The sequence below is a fragment of the Neopsephotus bourkii genome, unplaced genomic scaffold, assembly GCF_033783945.1.
Source record: "Neopsephotus bourkii isolate Nb327-2 ecotype Australia unplaced genomic scaffold, CSIRO-AGI_Nbou_v1 NB_1780, whole genome shotgun sequence".
Lineage (NCBI taxonomy): Eukaryota > Metazoa > Chordata > Aves > Psittaciformes > Psittacidae > Neopsephotus > Neopsephotus bourkii.
In genome coordinates this window covers 4,376,067-4,396,828 of record NW_026902254.1, presented here as the reverse complement: position 1 = coordinate 4,396,828, position 20,762 = coordinate 4,376,067, and the positions used below count along the sequence as shown (strand labels likewise).

The 20,762-nt window shown below is 40.5% G+C and overlaps 1 protein-coding gene across 3 annotated transcripts in view; it reads left to right on the top strand.

Moving 5' to 3' along the window:
* Window positions 1-20,762, top strand: part of QDPR (quinoid dihydropteridine reductase) — a 169,890-nt gene that overhangs the window by 2,759 nt on the left and 146,369 nt on the right. The window contains exons 4-7 of one of the 3 annotated variants that reach the window (XR_009729474.1): window positions 658-798; window positions 3,306-3,414; window positions 4,728-4,811; window positions 6,680-7,367. Coding sequence is in view for 2 of the 3 variants with exons in the window: in XM_061379732.1 (XP_061235716.1) it covers window positions 658-798; window positions 3,306-3,414; window positions 4,728-4,811; window positions 6,680-6,788 (443 nt within the window). In the remaining variant the exon portion in view is untranslated. Of the gene's footprint in view, window positions 1-657; window positions 799-3,305; window positions 3,415-4,727; window positions 4,812-6,679; window positions 7,518-20,762 lie in introns of those variants that run through there. The other 2 variants (XM_061379732.1, XM_061379733.1) reach the window with 2 other exon arrangements.

Sequence of the window (20,762 nt, the reverse complement as noted above, 5' to 3'; positions counted from 1 at the left end):
TTACTGTTGTACCTCCCTTGTAAGCTGCCCTACCGGCGATTGCCGCACACTTACTCCAGTACGTAGGTGCACTGGAACACTCATTTGGTACGGTGCAGATGTGTGTGTCTTCGGTATCCCATGCCAGTGTCAGGCAGACAGGTTGTTTCTTGGTTTATGAAGTAATCTGAAAATGAGAAATACTTTCTTGTTGGACTGCTTTGTTTCTTGGAGTCTTCTGTCTGCATACTAATGGAGCATAGTTCTTTTGCAGTCACTGAGGAAGTTATGAAAAGAGTCAGATCTTGCTGCTGTAAGGTGGGGTGAGGCTAATGTGAGAGTTTTGAGATTCTTAACACAGATTGAAGCAACCTTATAGGAGTTTCAAGAACTTGGAAATCTGAACCATTAATGGAGAGCTAATGGAACAGTTTTGTGTGAGTTTGCTTTTTATTTGTAGTGGTGAGAAAGTAGGTAACTCTCTAGAATATATGTTGTAGAGTTGGGACTTGGAGCCTAAAGAAAAGGGAGATACAAAGGACATAAATTGGTATTTTAGCCAATGTGGAAGTAGAAAATAGTAGAAAGCATGTTTCCTGTTGTATTCTGACAGTAAGGAAATTAAAGTTAGAAGGCTTCTAACTTTTAGTTGATTTTACTACTTCTCTTCCTAATCAGCTTTATACAAAAACTGTGATCTGATGTGGAAACAGAGTGTTTGGACATCGACTATTTCCAGCCACCTAGCCACAAAACATCTGAAAGAAGGTGGCCTCTTGACTTTGACAGGAGCTCAAGCTGCTTTGTCTGGAACCCCAGGTAAAATGCAATACATGGTAACTGCTGGGACATCAGCAGTTACAGTTGTCCGTTAGTGTGAGCATTCTGGTTTATGAAGCAGCAAATTCCAGTTTCTTGACATTTAGTACAAGTAGAAAATTGCTGCTAAAGCACTGAGGTGTACTTTTACAGGTAACAGTACAGAATCTCTTGACACTGAAGTGCAAACAGATCTGTATTTAAATAACATCCTTGACCATGGTGAAATGTACTTGGCTAATACATGATACAGTAACAAAATTTTGGAAAATAATTTTCAGAAGAATAGAAGCACACAGCAAGCTGTAAAGATAATAATAGAATCAAGAATGGTTGGGGTTGGAAGGGACCTTAAATCTCATCTAATTCCAATCCCCCTGCCATCGGCAGGGACACCTTCCACTAGACCAGTTTGCTCAAAGCTTCATCCAACCTGGCCTTGAACACTAGCAGGGATGGGACATCTGGAGCTTCTCTGGGCAACCTGTTCCAGTGCCTCAAATAAAGTAAAATGTCCTGTTTATGTTCTGAAAAATAGAGTCCTTAGTTGCCCAATTTTTCCATTGGCAATGACTCAGCTAATTCTGTTGACTCTGTTTGTCCTGTTCATGTTCTGATTCCCATCTGCCTTTGCTTCAGACGCAGATAAGCTTGTTGACCTTCAGCTTTGACATCTGCTAGCTATTTAATACAAACTTGACTGGGTTTTTCATCTTGCTCCTCACCAGGTTGGTCTGCATGGAGGAAGACATCTGGGAGCAATTTAACATTAAAACAAAGCAGCACTGACACAAGCCCACATGCAGGGAGTGGAAAGGTTTTGAGACAAATACTCGTATTTCCCAATCTTCTGTTAGCGTGTCTTTAGCTATATTTTCATGAGACATAGGTACTAAAATTTTAAAGCACCCCTTTTCTGAACATCCCTGAAGGCTGTGTCTGAAACTGTTTGGGGAAAAATATGCTATATTTTCTAGTTAGTGGTTTATCTTGTATGCTTAGAGCTGCTTCTGGCATAGTCAGAAGATAAAAGGCTTATTTTATGAAAATAAGATGCATAATTTACAGTGTACTGCTGCTGACTGTATACAAATGAAAAAAGTGAACTCCAGCGAACTTTCCTGTTTGTTATTTGGTGGTCTGGGGGGAGGTAGGGACCACAGCAAGGAAACAGTGATTTGCTTTCATGTTCTGAACTAGCTGGTTTCCGCTAGTCTAGATTTTTTCCTGAAAAACACAGCAGTGCTTTCGGCAAACACATGCAACTTATTAACATCAGGAAGAATTGGGAAAGAGATGTTGCCCAACTTTAGCAAATAGGACTTAATAAGCTTGTTACTGCAGCCCTTATGGAAGGAGTAATCTTTTTCTTGTTTGCTATTAGCGTGGTTTTTCTTTTGCTGTGTGAGAATGTTGACTTGCATAATGGGAACTGAAGAATACTGAAAATCACAGTTACAGAAGCAGTCTGACAGTGGTGGCTAAGGAATGTAGAAGCGTGAACAGGTTAAAGAAGACTTAGAATGTTTGGTTTAGACAGGACAAGAGGGGAATGCCATACAGTTGCAAGTATCTTTGTCATAACGGTAATACAAGCTTGCTCCTGCTGCCCATGATTCTCCTGATAAAAATGGAATGCTACATTATGTCCAGTTGGATATAATGGAGACACTTCTACAACGTAAAGTTACCTTTGTAAATTTATACGAAATACTTCCTCAGGAACATGAAAGGGGTTGTGTGGTTATATAAATAGGTGGAAAGGCATCCAATTTTATAGACATTTGTTTTCCTATGTACTTAATCTCTGTCTGGACTGCTTGGCAGAGCACACCGTGAGACATCTCAGACCTGTAGCACCCTGATTGTCCAGTTCTTTACCCAAGCAGTGCACGTTATGCTCTCATTCCTGTTGTTTTTACACTGCTGAGTACTGTTTGCCTGGAAAGCAGCAGTGTTCAGGAAGAAATTCTCTTATGCACAGATTATTTTCTCCCATGGTGGGTAGGGAGGTGGTGTAGCTTTTTTCAAAGGGATTGTTAGATTTGGCATGCTGACCAAGTGAATTACAGTTCTGGAGAGAAGCGAGCTGTATCTGTTTGGGTCAAAACCCGCATAAGATGAAAATGAATGGGGGATTGCCTTTAGTAAAGCCTACAAGCATTTTCACAGTTACTTTATTAGATTTGTGAGGTTTGTTAGCCCTGTAGATCACATCTTTCAGGGTATGTTTGGATACATGAACTTACTACTTAATTCTGTAAGCTGCTAATTTGTGTGATGCTTCCTGGATGCCTAGTAAGAGCTTCTTGGTTTTTTACTTTTATTTATTTTTTTCCCTTTTAATATGTATGTTTTAATATGTTTTAAAAATATGATTCTGTTCTGGCTGTGGTAGGTGGTCTTAAACTTCATGTTCATCAAACAATGAAGGTTTTTTATTAAACTACTGATGGCATTGAAAGCTGTTTTGATTGTGCTTTAATTTGCCTATTTTTAATTGTCAGGGATGATTGCCTATGGCATGGCCAAAGGAGCAGTGCATCAGCTGTGTCAGAGTTTAGCAGGTCCCAGTAGTGGCCTGCCGTCTGGATCTGCTGCTGTTGCCATTTTACCGTAAGTGATTGCACAGTTGCTTCTGTGTTGTTTTATTTGGTTATTTCTGTAACCTGGAGTCACATGGATGTGCTTGTGATGTCCTGTTCACAGGGCACAAACAGCTTCTCACACCTATTCACAGCTTCATGCAAGTCACACAGAAATTTTTTTTGTTGTTTTTTTTTTGTTTGTTTGTTTTTTTATTTTCCTTTGTAAAATGGTAGTGGATGTTAGGATTGAAATTTGATTTGGCTTTAACCAGTTCAACCGTAGCCGTGCATTAACGTGAGGTTTTTTTATTCTTTTTTTCCAGTATAGACAGGACTCTGAAAATGAGATGAGCTATTCAGCACAGTTGTAGATTGAATCATGTGGTAGTAGTAAAGGGTAAATAGTAAAGCAAAAGGATTACTTGACAAGTTTTGACTTCTTCATAAGGTGCTGCATAACTAAGCTTGATCAGTAAAATTAGATCATTTTGAGGCTATATGAAAATAAAAAGTTTAGCTTGTATTTTTCTGTCACAGCTTGCTTTTTGATGAGGAAAGCTAGAAAAGTAGCCTAGCAGATCTTCACTCTGTCTAAACTCAGCAATTCTGTTGCCAAAATGAAAAGTATTTTTCTTGCCAGGTCCATATCTAATTCAGGACCAAACACTACTAAAGAGTTCTATATGGGGGTTTAGAACACTGTCTGAATTCTCCCTGCATTATTTTCCTAATACACAAACATCACCTTCTACAGAGCCATATGGACAGGCAGACACCAATATCACTGGACTCTTGGGATGCTTTTCATACAAAACTGGTTTTGAGTGAAGTTTTGAGAGAGTAATGATACCTTGGATTATCAACAGTATCTCAAGGAAGGAGTTGTAAAAAGTTCAGCCCTTTATCACTGTATATAGCATAAATATATATCATCAAAGTCAAAGCTTCCTATGCTTGTGCACTTAACCTCTGCATTTGCAGCTGGCATGAGGCTCTGTGAAAGCATGGCTATACTGTGCATGTGCTGTGCAGTACACCTGAGCAAGCTTGTTGCTGTCTCTTCCTGTCTGCAGGAGAGAGACTAGAAGGGAGCTATGGACTGAGTGATTGCTCTAATGGGGTGGATTTCATCAGCAAGCCAGGAAGGTGAGGGCTTGTAGGTTGGAGCCTTTGGTATATGTTGAAACTGATGGCTGTATGTTCTCTGCATGTGGAGGATGCAGGGAAAATCCATACCACGTGGTCTAAGAGGCAAACATATGCTACAGTGCTGAATAGTAGCAGGTGGCACTCATCAGAAACATAGTGTATAATTAGAAGGCTTATCTTTTTTAATCACAGGGTTACCTTAGATACACCAGCAAACAGGAAATCAATGCCTGACGCAGATTTCAGCTCCTGGACACCCTTAGAATTCATTGCTGAGTGAGTATCGGTGTGGTAACTAAGCAATTCCTCACTGTCCCTTTTGCTACTGTGTCTTTATTGCGTGTTCTTTCTAAATAGCAGTCTTGGATTTGAGTGGCTTTTTGCCTCCATCATCTCATTGTGTGTGTGTTTCTCAGTCACGCTGGGTTCATTGCACAGGCTTTCTAACTGGAGAAAATCAGCCCAACTCTGTCAACTGCAGCATCTCTACATCAGTTATTACAACAAGGGAGATTGCCTTAAGCAGTCGTAAGCCACAGAACCTCATAAAGCCTGTAGACAAATTAAATTACAGACAGCAGATGCAAGAGACAATTGTCTGGCTTAAAGGTAGACTACGAATAGGCATGGAAACTTTGGGATTCTTGTTTTTCTGTTAAAACACTCTGTGCCCAGTCTGTGGTGTGTTCACTTCTCAGCTGACAAAATTCCTGCTCTTATTTAGAAAAATTTAGTCAATATGTTTGTTTCTTTTTTTTCCATCATCCACAAAGGCTTGTCCTGAATGTTGTTGCAAAATGCTGAGATTCCAACTGTAGTTTGCATAAGAGCAGGCTGGGATTGCCCTGCCCACTGTGTCACTCCTCTTGGTTAGAGAGGGTGCAGCACAAGTGCTGCTTTCTGCACTGTGATTGGGAGTAGCAGAGATCCTGCTGAGCGTGAGCTGTCAAAAGGAAGAAAATAAGGACACAGTGAGGGAAACCAAACATGGATCTACATTCATACACTGTAAAGGGCTTTACTCTTACACTTCTTAAAGTCCTTTAGAGCTGACACTGAAATTCCATTACCTATTGCTAATTGTTCAGAGAGTAGTTTAGTTCTGACATTAGATTTCCTTTTTTTTTGTGACTTTTTAGAGTGGGAAATGGTTTTGTGAGCACTCTCTGCAGCTGTTTGATGTGGCTCTTTAAAAGGCCCCATCGAGTTGGCCTAAAAACATTTAAAAAAATCTTTAGTTTATTCTTCTTAACCAGATGTTGTGGTTTTGCTTTTTTTTTTTTTTTTTTAAGTCTTTTTTCCATATGGAAGAGCTAAGTTGATTATTTCGGTTTGTTTCTTAAGTTCTAATTCCTGAACTTTTAAATCCAGTTTTGAAAATGGAAAATCTTGCTGGCTGTGGAAGAAAAACATGTGATGTTAAGTGTTGGTAACATCTGCATCTTGGGAAGGAGGCAGAAAAACTTTCCCTACAGGGCACTTGAATGTTGTGCCATTGTGTCAGATGGCAGGACATTCCAGCATGGGTGTTGCTGTGTCTGCAACATTGCAAGGGTTGATGGACCTGAAAAATACACTGTGCTTTCTGTATTATATTTTGAGCAACGAGTTTTTGTCTTGGTAAGAAGTGTTCTGGTGTGTTACCTGAATGAGTCCATATTACTTTGCAATACTTTGGATGTCTTAAGGCTTTGTGTGCTTCTGCTGAGACCAGTTAAATATCTAAATGTTACCGTGGCCTGTAGGAGACTAGTGGGTCTAGCAATTCTGTTATAGCCAAAGGCAACTTAAGTTGCCTTTCCTTCCCCTTTTCAGTATTTGTTTTTGAACCTGGAAATAGTTCAACTCTTTGGCTTGCCACTTGGATGGTTTAAGCTCCTGGCCTTTTCCTTTGAGATGTGAAAATCCTGTGTGAGCTCTGTAAAGCCCTATGGATTTTTCTGGGCCTGTGGCCAGTTGTGAGGGCCTGAATCCAGTTATGGCACTGCTACTTCACAATATACACAGAAATCACCGGAGAGGGCAATAGAAGAAAAGTAAAACTAATAGGCTTTTATCTTATGTTTCCATCAGTGTACCTGATAATAATATTTTTTTTTTTTTTCCTCTTCCTAACCCTGTTTTATCCATTTATTTTGAAACAGAACCTTTTATGACTGGATAACAGGAAAGAATCGGCCAAACTCAGGGAGCCTAATCCGGGTGGTGACTATAGGAGGGAAGACTGAACTAATTGCAGCAGCACATCTTTGATGTAAGCCTCTTAAGGCAATGGAACTTCAGCAGAGGAGAAGCTATGGGAAGTCTGTGTGCCACTAATTTGGGTGGTCTTCTATATCCATTAGTTATGTCATGAATGGAACCAGATTTCAAGTAGTATTTCTATGCTGCCAGTGTGAGCTATCAGCATTTGTTTACCAATAAGTATCATGTATTTGTCTCTAAATGCAAGTTGCAGGCTTGAAAGTCTGTCTGTGTCCTAATTCTGAGCATTGTATGTTGACTTACCTATTTTCTCTGAAATGGGAACTGTGCTTAATTATGTCATGTAATCACACACCTAATGGTTGGATTGTTTTTTTCGCGGTCAGTAAGTGTTCCTGGCAACTTCCGATGAAACTTCCAGTAGTCTGTGTCTTTGTCAGGAGATCTATCCGTGCCCCTGCATATTGTGTTGGCCGTAACAGCAGGAAACATTGCAGTAGGGTGTAATGTCCTAGTCCGGTAACATTTTTCTTGTCACTGTTTCACTTAAGTTAATGGAACTCTATAGGGAATACTCACTTGAGAAAGAGGTTTCTAATTTGCCTTACAGCTCATAAGCTGCTGTCAGTCTGTCAAATGATTAGTATGTCTTTGTGTTAGTCATGATGGTTCTTTACTCTTCAAGAAACAAAGTGCCGTAAAAAAGTACTAGAAAAAAATATATACACTTCTATTTGAATGGATTTTTTTTGTGCTAAATAAATATATATTGTTTTATATGCTGTACTGTCTCCATCACTGTAACCTAAATACCTGGGTAACATTTTAACCAGTTTAATTGGACTTGCAGTTTGGTTATGACAGGGGACTTTTCACTTCCTTCCTTCTGAGCATGCTGCGTAAAACATTTCTGTGGTAGAGGTGCACAAGAGCTACAAGCCATGCACAGAGGCAGGCCTTCAGCAGGAGCAAGTGTTACCTTTAATCCAGCTACATTGAGTGGAAATACAGTTTGGTTGCACAGGGAAAGTATTGTCTAGTCTGAGCATAGACACATGAAACCAGGACTGTCGATTTTTTGGAACATCTTGAAAACAGCTGGATATGCAAAGTTGTATGTACAGTCTCTGTGCACTTTTTTTTTTAATATTAACTTCAGGTTTAAGGATTTATCATCATGAGTCAGGAAATCTTTCCCTTGTTTCCACTAGTAAGAGTTGATATATGTCCTCGTCAGTTTTACCATGGTCATACGGTTGCATGATTGCCTCTTGTGGAATGGCTGTCCCTTTACTTACTTTGTTTTGCTGGTTGCAAAGGTGTAAGGGTAATTTTTATATCCTGTCGAACCAGTCGAGAGCTGTCAATTCTTGAAGCTGCTTTGGATTCTAACAGAAGATTGTCAGTTGTGCTATTTGACCAGCGGTTTCTGCAGGCTGAGAGTACAGACCAAAGCTGCCAGGCACTGCTAAGGAGTGAAGCACTAAGGTGTTACTTTGTTATCCTGGAAAAGGGAAGAGCTGTCCTACTACAAGCTTACCTGACTCAAAGGCTTCCCTTTTCCAAGCTAGCTGAATTTCCAAGTTTCATTCAAGTCACTGTGTCGTGTCGTCTTGCAAGCATCAATTGCAATGTGTCTTGGAAGCTGCCTGAACTGCAGATCAAACTCTTGAATGGTGAAGGGAGCACAATTGGGATTCTAGATGTGTTTTATACAACTGGGATTCTACATGTTTTATACAGCTGGGTACGAGCACAGGGCCAAAGACCTGGCAGGCTATATGGCTCAAGGGTACTTTTGCAGAGCTTGCTGTGGCAGTAGATGGTAACACAGCAAATAGGACTAAGATGAGCAGAGAATTTTATTTGTTAACGGCTACAGGGAATTTGCATCTTTTGTAGGTTATGTGGACATACCCAGGCCTTAACATTGCTATTAATAACAGGAGGAAAAGGGGAAACTGGATTTAGAATTTGATAGAACAGAGAGCTTCAGGAAAAGATGAGGTGTGATCCATATATTTGAGAGGCTGGATGAATTCCTTCTTTTTTCACTGGAAAGACCTGGTGTTCCTGATAGGAAAACCTGAGGCAAATGTGTGGTTCTGACCTAGATGCTTTAGGTTTGTGAGAGCTCTGTCAACTAGAGATATGGCCTTGAAAACAGGGGAGGTGTACACACTATATGCAGACACGGACGTGGAGACTGCAGGTCTGTTGTGAAGATATACACAGAATGATTTGGTTTGGAAGGGGCATTTGAAGATCATCTAGTCCAACCCCTTGCCATGGGCAAGGACAGTTTATATGCTGTTTATATGGCACCATCAACATGAATGTAATACTGTGGAAGCAAGAAGTTTATTCTTTAATGTAAGAAATGCAACATTTGTTCATTTCTTACACATGTTGAGTGACAATTTATCAGGTTTTTATTTAGGACTGTACAACAACTGGTGCTATATTAGAAAATCCACTTGCAGAGAACCAATTTAGTGAGACACTTTTCTATACAACCTTCTTTTGAAGGTACATACTGCTGTTCACTAAAGAAAAATATCAGTGAGGTCTGGGGAAAAATAAGTTGTGTCATGCAAATCAGTTCTGTTCTCAAGCTAAACTATTTGTGGTTGGTGTTTTGGCTTTCATAGGTTTACCCATTGTCTTAGAGAAGGGACATTTCCACACCCAAGCCAAAGTGCCTTTGTAAAGATGATGCAATTAAATGGCACATCTATAGGTGCATGGTTACCCCAAACAGGGGTGGCTGCTATACATGGCATCAGGTATGAGCTTGCAGAGACGAGACATGGCTTTGTCAGAATGCCGTGCGACTGGGAAAGGCCCATTTTGTAAGGATGCTTTTTCTCCTACAGATGTAGAAAAAAGTACCTTTTAATAAAGCATGACTAAGTATAAAAAACTTTTACAATAGATATTGATACTACCATTACAAACCCACAGACCTATGAATACTGGGCAAGACGCTGATTTTGACATTCAAGGTGTAAGTGGGTATGAACCTGAGCTGCTGGGTGGCCCGGGGCTGCCATCCTGTGAAGCCTGACCCATGTACCATCCTGTTGTTTGCAGAACCTTTGGTGCATTTCAGGACTGAGCCTGAAATGTTCTCAGATTTCACTATGAAGTGAAATCCTTGTGTTTTACCAATAGGTTTAATTAATTTTTTCAAAGTTACATTTTAATGGGAAAATTAGTTTTCTGCCAATTAGCTAATAACAATTCCCACAAAATGAAGGTTTAAATTTATGCTCTGCACCCAAGAAAAAGCAGGTAGAATGGCTTCCAAGTACAAAGGTAGCTGAGACATTCAGCAGTTGCCATTCTACATTAACCCGTAACTTCACTTTGAAACTTTTTGTTGGAATAATTCATTGTGCTAAACAGGCATGATTTTTTTTATAGTGGAATGAAAACCACCACCACAACAAAAAATAACATTTATTATCCTGTTCCTTCTTCTTTGTATTGGCTCACTGGAAGAAAACAGATGGGGACTGTAATAGCATGTGAAGATGCTTCAGACTAACCCTTGCAGTGTTGAACAAGGTGAGAAGTAGGCAGACATCTGAAAAACACTGCAGAAGTCAATAGCAAATGTCACTTGAGATTTAGGTCCCCGTCAGACACTGTCAATCTTGCACTTCCTGAGACACCACATCCTAAAGAATTTGCTTTATAAACACGGCTGGTCTCTGTGCTGTTTTGCAAAGAGCCTTCGGGGTATGATCACAGATTCCAGGAGAGTTGCGGCTGATATCCAGGAATGCCGGCAGAGGGCAGAGGCTGCCAATACATAGGGGAGATTTTTCTACTGCCAGGAAAATATCACTATGTCCTTTTTGGCAACGAGGATTTCAATTGTGCCACAGCCTCCACCAGGAGGTTCATTGCCCTTTCTTGGTTTGTTGCCCACAGTCCAGGCTTTCTGCCCTTCCCTATACCAAGCACATGCAGCAGATTATTTATATATATATATATGTATATATACAGACACATACCACATCTAGAAACTGTTCCATCTGTTTCAAATAAAACAAAACAAAACCCGACACCACAACCAACACCACCACCACACACACACAAAACAAATCAAGAAGCCAAGGCTGTGAAGGGAGTCCCCTGGCAAGGTGTAGCTGTGTTATCAGCAAGTGCATTGCCAGTCACCAGTCTGTATCAAACTTCAAGGGCTTGGACACAATAGGAAAGGAAACTGATTATTTAACTTCTGTATTGCACATACAGATTACAAGAGTTTCCTAATCCAACCGAAAGAACCACCCTCTATTCAGACCAGACTGGTATGAACAAGGAGATGGAATTTGGAGACATAAAAACTAATTACGGTGTGGTTTTGAATGTTATAGACTTAACACCTTTGCCTGTGAAATGAAGGAGTAGGTAATATTAAAGTGATATTTAGGAGGGAACAAGAAGTAACAAGCCAACTGCCTGTCATTTCTGTAGTTTAATATTCATTATCCAGTGTCTCCTGTAGATATGAACTGCACTAATAATCACAGTATTTTCCTTTACGAACTTCCTCTTAAATACTGATATTAAGTACACATTAGGACATTCTTACAAATAAAAAAGTATAGAAAACCTAAAGATTTGAGTCCCTGGTGCCTGTTCCTGCTTTGGCTACTGGTCTGCTGGCAGCCTTTGAATACATCTGCATCTGTGCCTCATATCCCAGTATATGAGACCATTTAAAAGTGCTTTCAGATCTACTGATAAAAATCAGAACATAGGAATGAAATACAATTATCTCTCTGTGAGTGCAATAATAGAAACTGAAAATACCTCTTTCGTCATCTCTCTCATTGAAATTAATGTAAAATTTTGATCACAAGCAAAAGTCCTATCACTTTGCTACCAGCCATATTTGGTGATTTGCAAAAGAAGTACTATGCCAACAATTACCTCAGCTAGGTAATTTGGACATCACTCACCTGTATATCTGGCTGTAGGCAGTGGTATTTTCTCTCCAGCACAACAGGCACTAATTATTAATGGCTATCACAGATGGAATTCAAAGATAACATGCTGTTTTTCATTTTGAACAAACCAATTACTCTTCCTACCATTGCACCCTTACATTTTAGTGTGACAGGGCAGAGGAATTAGCATAAATAGGCCCCATAGTAGATTCTGGATCCACATTAGTTAGCTTTTTTATTTAAGCCCATACTCAAACCTCACCTGGAAGAAGAGTGTCTTTGACCCGCAAGATTGTAATTTTTTCTGAATTATTAAGACCCTTCTCATATGCTCAGTCTTCCTCCATCCTCCATGTGGAGAATGACCAGACTCTTAAAATGCCAGCTGCCAGTTACCAAAATCAGTGCATAGTGTCCTGGGCAGCAAGGCAGAGCTATGTATGTCTGAAGTAAGTTCTTTGTGCCTCCAAGTATTGCGTTAAGCAAACGAAGCAGTCCATAATCCAGCAGGTGTTCATGACCTGCTTTATTCACATTACCTGATAAATAGCTTTCATTTGACTGATTTTGTAAATAACAAATTGTCTTTCTTCTTACAAACCCCCCCCCAACTTCCTGTTTACAAATGTAGGCCTATCTTCAACCAAAGTGTTACCCTGAAAACCTTTACACCATCTGTATAGCTAGCACATAGGGAAACCACACTATTAGCAATATGAGGCTACACAGACGTGTAAAACTGTGTATCCTCCCCACTCCCTAGCCTCAGCCTCCCTGTGGATTACCGTCTCGCAGCCCAAATTTTCTCAGAGAGAGGTGCCAGGCAGCGTAGGAGGTTGAGGTCCTGTCTGCCTAATGGTTTTCTGCTCCACTTTGCCTACGGTTTTCATACTGCCCTGGTCCTTTGTGATCTTGCCCTCATGTGGGGTGTTCCTGAGGGAACTGTGGACACCCCATGACAGGGCAGTGGCAGCCCTGAGAGGACCAAGGCTGCGGTCCCCTCATGGCCGCCACTGTCCCATCATGGAGTATCCTCAGTCTGCTCAGGGGGGCCCTTGTGACCACAGTCCCTGAAGGGTGTCCCACAGGCAGCACCCCCCTCCGTAAATGCACTTACCCTCTTTCTTATGCAATTTTCAGCCAACGCACCCAGTGTTTCCATGGATTGCTGTGGTTTTGATGCACAAAGGGTTTGTCCCCACAGGACAGGGCAGTTGCTGGCCACTCCCCTCAGAGGGCAGCCCTTACAACCCTCAGCTCCTGTCACCCCCTGTAAGTAGGGAAAAATATTTCAGGCAAGGGATCAGAAAAGGACCAGCTCGGGAAGGAAAGGGATTTTAAAAGTTGAGTTCCTGCTGAGCTTTTGCCACTTGCCACAGGGAGGGCTGAAGGACTTGTCTGATGCGACTGCAGACACTCGCCATGTTCCTGCTGCAGGGGGGGTTTGTCTCCATTCTGCTGGTAGAGAGAAGTCATGCTTAGCATACAAACATCTGTGCTGGGGAAAGAAGCATGCAGATTATGTGAAGATATGAGGGAGGGGCAGACATGTTATTAATGGGATAAGAACTGGTTAACTGTCATGCAGTCATGCATTCACTAAAAACATGCTTTTCTTGGATTTTACTAGGAAGGGTCAAGCGGTGTGTGCCCTTACCATCAGTAGGTGGTATGAAATGCTGTTTGAAGGGAAGAGGGCTGTTTACTAGCTCTCATGATGGGCTGCTTGCTGAGCATGGGGCTGCAGGCTCCTGAGAACACTGTGGCATACCTGGGGACAGGGCTTCTGTGGAGGCTGGCCACCAGCATTCAATAAATAGCTAAATTCAAATATCGTGGAAATAAAAGTATCTGTCAGAGAGTAAGAGTTGAAGTTTTAGACAAGGTAATAGTTAATTCTTTCATGAGGGCCTGATACCTTTTGAAATACTGTTTAAAATGGGAACAGAACTGGAATTGTCACTCTCAAAGTGCCCATTATTCATCTCCAGTGAGAGCTGAATTTTCACATTAACATCTTCTCTTTAACCGTTGCATTTTTAGTTAGTAACTTGACACTGGATTTCAGATAAGGGGATGCACCTCCTGGTTTTCTTCTGGTTTCACAGTTGTGAAGTGTTTTAAGTTAATACTTTCTATTCAGAAAGTGGTACTGGGGGCATCTGCTCTTACCTACATCTGCTATAAAAGAATTACTTGGGCAAACACCTTCAGGTTTAAGGCTTTCTAAAAGCTGTACCAAATTTGAATTACATTCCATCATTTAATGCAGTAATTTCACCTAACTATAGTAGTCAACAGGGAACAGATGAAAACAGGGCAATTGTTTTGTGCACAGCTGCATTCTGGGGATTTCATGCAGGGACTCTGAATGCAGCTAAACATGTCATGATTAGGAAAATTCTTAATCTTTAGAGTTTTTTTTCCTATAATGATTTTTCACTGAAGGTGGCATTTACAGGGTAATTTTGAAGTTCAGCGGGAAAAAAGAGGGATTGATCTTAAGTAGTTTTGTTCCATTTACTCATTGTTAAACTTATTATTCTTTGTCCCTTTGTTTTATTTTTTGAGCTCTAAATCAGAAACACTTTATGGGAGGCATGGTTCCAGCCACTGTGATTATAGGTTGCTTTGGATTGCTGAGCAAAGTTGAACTGTTAACAAGAGAAGGTCTTTGGTGTGGGTTAACTCATGCTAGAGCTTTAGAGCACAGTTTGTTTTAATGGAGAACAGGTAAGTACAATACTGGAGGATGATGGCAATACTGAAGACTGGGGTAAAATGAATGAGTGAAATGAGAAGAGCAAGCATGGACATGAGGAAGAGGGGGCTTATTCTTCACACTGAAGGTAAAAATATGAGCACAGAACACCAGTGTGTGGCAAGAAGTGAAGCTGTGTAACGCCCTTGCTTTCTTGTGAGTAACAGCACAAGCCTAGGGTTGTGCTATCACTAATTGTCATGGTTTAGTGGGAGGGTGTCACCATCATACAAGCAGATGAATGTTCTGTGTAAAGATGCAAATTGTGGATTTATGACCAACAGTGGAAAAAGCCCTTAAGAGATGAATTTTGAATTAAGAATTAGCCAAAGTAGGCATGGGTATTAATAAGGTATTTTCTTCTCTTGCTTGATTTTTTCTGGGTTAAGGGAACCAAAACTCTATGAGTTCTTTATGCAGTCATGAAAAAAATCACCTATTTGAGTTATTCTCCAGTACAGTGGAAATTAATCAGGCAGGTGATGGAAACAGTATACCTGTTCCAATCAGAAAATATAACATTTTTACCCCTGATTTGTATTTCCTGAATGAACAATGCTGCCTCCTGTTGCTAACGTCACAAACCAACCCTGCCTGTGGTAATGTAGACCTCCCAAATGTGTGTAAAGAATTATGGTACCTGTTTCATATGTGAGCACAAGAGTCCACCATTTTAGTGGAAAGCTTCTCTAACTACACAAAATGAATATTAAAAGACTATCAGGTACTTGGTGGTGGCATAAGTTGTGTTTTGGAATAAAACATATAATGCAGTCTCATTGAACCCAGGGGAAACAAAGGAGTTTGAATTGTACATCCTTCTGCTTCTACCAGGAGGTGGATCACCTGTAACATCACTGCAGAAATGAAAACTCTGGTTCTTTTTCCTGTCAGCATCTTCTGTTATCCTGAGGGATTACAATGGTGAAACTATGGGTATGCGGAGGACTTAGTGAAAGGAGTGGGTGAGTGTCCTGGGTTCAGCAGTAGCAGTCATTTTTCTTCTTAGTAGCTGGTGCAGTGCTGTGCTTTTGAATTTCAGCCTGGGAACAACACTGTTAATACCAATGTTTTTAGCTGTTGCTAAGTATTGTTTACTCTGACCAAGGACTTTCTGAGCCTCATGCTCTGCCAGGGAGGAGGGGAAGCCGGGAGGAAGCAGAGACAGGACCCCTGACCCAAACTAGCCAAAGAGGTATTCCATACCACAGCACAGCAATGCCCACTATATAAACTGGGGACAGTTACCTGGAAGGGCTAGATCACTGCTCGGATTGGGCTGGGTATCGGTCGGCGGGTGGTGAGAGATTGTATTCTCTTCCCTTGTTATTCCCTTTATCATTACTATCATTGATGATAGCAGTGGTGGTTTGTGTTATACCTTAGTTACTGGGCTGTTCTTATCTCAACTTATGGGAGTTACATTCTTTCGATTCTCCTCATCCCTCCAGGAGCGGGTGGATGAAGGAGGGCGGGGAGTGAGTGAGCAGCTGCGTGGTTCTGGGTTGCTGGCTGGGTTTAAACCACAACAATGCGAAAGAGAAGGTAATGACCAAGATTAGGACATTGTGACCTATAAAGTTAATTGGCTAGTAGTGAGGAATGTGGAAAATGGAAGGTAAAGTCTAGGATCATTCTGGAGCTGGAAGACAAACCCACCTCTACAATTTTCCAGCACAGCCTTCTACCACCCATTATGTTCTTGGTTATATCCAGGCTTATTTTAATAATAGCAGCCTCCTCATTGTGTCTCTTTCCATTACCCAGTTACCTCTGCTTCCTGATCCCTCTTTTATTTTAAAGATTGTAAGTGATGGAGTTCAGCCTCCTTTCACTTCTTTGACTTCTCAGAAGACACTCAGATAACTTGTCATAACCAGTATGAAATATCACATTGGGAAAGACTCTGAATGTAGCTATCAATGCTTCAGTGCCTCCACTGGTGATGAAAGTGGCATTTTGAATTGTTAGCGTCCTGAGAAGAATGTTCTTCACTGCTACTAGCTTAATAACCTGAAGTCATACAATTTTCATGGCAAGTGCAGTGAAAATGAAATTACATAATGTCCAATTTGTTGCTACTCAGCACAATTGATCTGATCACGTCAAAAGCCCTGTCTGTGTGGCTGTTTGTAATCGTTATTTGAAAGCCAAGTTGTCTTCCATTCTTTAAAAATTTGTGTTGGAAAATGAAATATTTAACTTCTAAATTTTTGGCTAATCAGATGTTTCTTGTCAAATGATCTAGTGTAAGACAGAGAAAGTTGATCTTACAAGTTTTAAACAGATTCTAGCAGTGTTAGTGTCACATCTGTGATTCTTTTTAGCCAGCAGTACTAACTTTAAGCATGCCAAAATGAAACATTTTAAAGACTTACATTTCTACTTATACAAACCTCTGAAGTCTCTGTAGATCCTAACCCTGAGTATGGTTTAGTGATCTCCACTGTCACCCAATCCAGTCAGATATTTCAGTTTGGAATACAGACTAGTTTTAAATTAACCCAGCTAACAGGCATCATACATCAAGGTTCAGCCTAACCTATTTACTCAGAAACATTTAAAAAAGAATAATAATGCATCTGTAATCTGCTTCCCTAAAATGCCTCTCAGAGGCTCAGACTAGTCAGGAAGGAATAGGGCCAAAGAAAATATGCTTATTCAGTTAATTTTCATTTCAGTTACAGTTGGTAATCAGTGTTTCAAGTTAGCATGCCTGGTTTTGTGACTGTTAATACAGCTCTTCCTTGCTTTTCTAGTGCTTGATTCTTAAATTCTTTCCTAAAACGTCCTGTACTGCCTCCAGTGGGAAATAGGGCGCCAAAACAGATGGACTCTGCCTTTGGTATCATAAGCTAGTTATTACAGTTTCATCTTGCTACTAAACTGATATAGGCTTAATCTAGAGATTGGAATAAGCATTTGGTCATTAGATCTATGAGGTTTTGGAACAGCCTTCTTGGAGGGATTACAGAAGGGCAAAATACTGCCCTGTCTTCAAGATGGAGTTTGTTAACTTTAGGGAGTATTGTGTGATATGAACATGTGTGACGTGGGGGGAAGGGCTTGCTAGTCCTTGAAGCTTTCTGCATTCTGGTGTTTCTTATGCAAAACCCCTGCAATGGTCTGTTCCTCAGGAGCCTCTTTTGCACCTCTGGAAACCAGGAATAAGGCTGTTTAGAAATGATGAGATTAGTACTGGCACAGGAGATAGCAACAATCTGCCTTTCTCTTGAGGATAAAGCAAGAATATGTATTCATTCGATGACAGATGTCAAGAGCCACAGAAATTACAGATTAAAAATCATCTATGTGGGCAACAGATTTTACATCTCTTGACTTCTATTTTAAAAGAGTGTCACATTAATGCACCATCATTTAAATGCATCATGGGAGCAAAGGATAAGAGAAAGGCTGTGCACTGACAGTGACCTACATCCTGGGGCATACCAAAGCCACCACCACGTCAGACGGGATCTTCAGATTGGCCATTTAACTGTCAGCCACATGATTTGTAACTGGCTAGAGTAAGGACTAAAAAGCTAGTATTTCCATTAATATGTAGTGTGTTAGACACACAGATAGAGGAAAAAATTACAAATTAAATTGGCAACATGTTTTTATTCAGATTGTAACTTGAAAATGGGGAATTCCCACTCTCACCCATCACCCATTTCTCTAATTGAAAACTGTTTCTTAGGAATGGCTCTCTTCTGCTCCACACACCCCCCCCCCCCCCCCCTTCTGGAGGGATGTAAGGTTCAAAATACACGCCAAATAAAGGGGAGCACAATATCTCAATTTCCTGTAGACTGCTGGCTCAAACAAGCAGAGATTGACTCTGGGATAAGGGGGAGTCACAGCCTATGAACCATCTCTGGCGCTTGCAAAACAAGAATTAGTCTGGGTCGTCTCAGTCTTTAAACTATTCAAGGTGCCTCTTGCTGACTCTCGTCATCCATATCACCATAACTATGAACAGTGGCTTTCAGGTGTTCCTCTTCACTGCTGTCTCCTGCAATTGCTTCATTCTCAAGGTCCTGTTCTCTCACCTGGTGGAGAGTTTGGCAAAGCTGCACAGGGAACATAGAAATGTGTTTCTGGCTCTGTCTGCTGAGGAGGGGGAAACCGACATTCTGATGTGATGTAACACACAAATCTAGTGTGAAATCAATACTGTTTTTCTCTTTTCAAAGAAAACCTGCTCTATGTTCAAGAATGGGGAAGTAGCCATTGGTGTGTGGAAAGACACTCATGAGTTGGGAGTGCAGATTGCTGTTCTATTGAAGATCTCTGTGTGAGAACTTGTAGGCCATTGAGACTTGTAGACTGCTCAGTCAAGCTGGTCATTTTGACTGGATGAGACATTTCCATGTTACTTCTGTTGCTGCAGTATGTTACTGCTGGTTATGCAGTATCTGATTGTAGCAGCATGTCTGCTGTGCCTGTGGAGCAAAGAGCTGTGCAGTATATGGATAGCATGTCTTGTCCTCTGCACTGTTGGTTGAACTGGATGCTTCTAGTTCATGAAGAAACGAAGTAGATCTGCTGTTGTTAGGAATGATGGTTACAGTCACGATGAGATCATTTCACTTCAGGTGATTCAGTCCTAGGTGAAATGTGTCCAAGTTCTCTGCATCTAACCCTTAAGGCTTGGAGCTGTGTGGTTACTTCATAGTAGTTCTTTAACCATCACTCCTATTATCGATAGCCTGAGAGACAGGCAGCAACATTTCCTTGCCCCTGCCATACACAGCCTTGTCCCACATAGATAAATGTAAATTAGAGCCTGTTCTATGAGGCTAAAATTGCCATCTAGCACAGTCGCCTAAGCCTTTATTTCACCTCAAATTGAGATCCCTAAAGCATATGAATGGAAATGAAATTGCTGAAGTGACAAAACAACAGTTCCAAATGGCCTTTATATTTACTTAACCATGTGAAAATCTTGCTCATGGTCTCTGCAGGTGAACAGAGTGATAGTGTAAGGACAGGATGAGCCTGAGGATGCCATGAATTAGAGCAGTGCAGGAGGCACCTCCAACAGCTCTTCAGTTTGATGATCCAGTAACCTTGATTTCTTTTCATAGTGTGCAACAGTAACTCCCTACTTTGATCCAGACTAATCTTATCTAAATCTGCCTGGTGGAAAAGGATGGGACTCTTGATGGATGGATGGACTTTGTTTTTTAGAGACCTACAGAACTTCACTTTTCCATCCACTAGGCATTTCACTTCTAGGTGTACTTCGTAACATTTACATGTATAGTTCTGATTCTAGACCTTCTTGAAATGATCAGAGAAGTTAAATCCTACTTGAACAATATTATCTTGTTCAATCCTACTTGATTATCTTGTTCAATCCTACTTGAACAATAACTTGTTCACTGTTACTTGTTCATTGACGACTCAGATGGGCTTTCATTCTGTGTGCGTTCTAGTATGCTACAAAACAACATAAGAAAACTACAGATCTAATCTGCTAATGATCAGGTCCACCTAAATGTCACCCTTTATGCATGTATTTATCAATTTAAAAATCCCAGGACATTCAATTATGTATCATGGGGCAGTAAAGATATGTGGGGAGCAAACAAAGAAGGATCAGAGATGCTGAGTTGTGTTGTGAACTTAATTTCTATAACCTGGTACGATGCTTCAGAGTATTTCATGCCTGAAGGTTCACTGGTTATCCATAAGTTAAGCAGAACCAAAACAAGAAGCTTTCTTCAAAGGTACCTTAGAATTCCAAGCCCGAGACAGAAAACTGACAAGGATTCAGTCAGATCCTTTAGCAGTCTTGTTCTGGTATCGTTACAAAAAATAAAATCACTAATTTTCTCATAAACAGTCATTTTCTAAATAATTTAAACATAATAGCAGAGTCTCAGTAGTGCTGAGAGATTTCAAGAGGGAGATGAATTCATGCCTGCAGACTGACAGAGTTTCAATCCATGCACTCAAATTGACATAAAAGCCAGATACTTCAATACTTTGTAATGTGTGAAAGGCTCAATTTAAGGTAAAATTACCAGCCAGTCTACTTTACTTTTGCACTAATATAATGAATGCTCTGTTTTTCTTTTTTTTTTTTTTTGCCTTATAGCTAAGTCTGTAACATAGCGATTCAGGTGGACTTAAAGAATTAAATGTCTTAGAAGTGCATTTTGTGAAATTAGAGAAAATAGTAATATTTTTTAATGTATATTACATTAAACTGTACCAAAAAGCTTTCAAAAGCTGTTCTTTCAGATAGATAAAAACTTGTCCTCTTCCTTTATTTCTACCTAATACTTT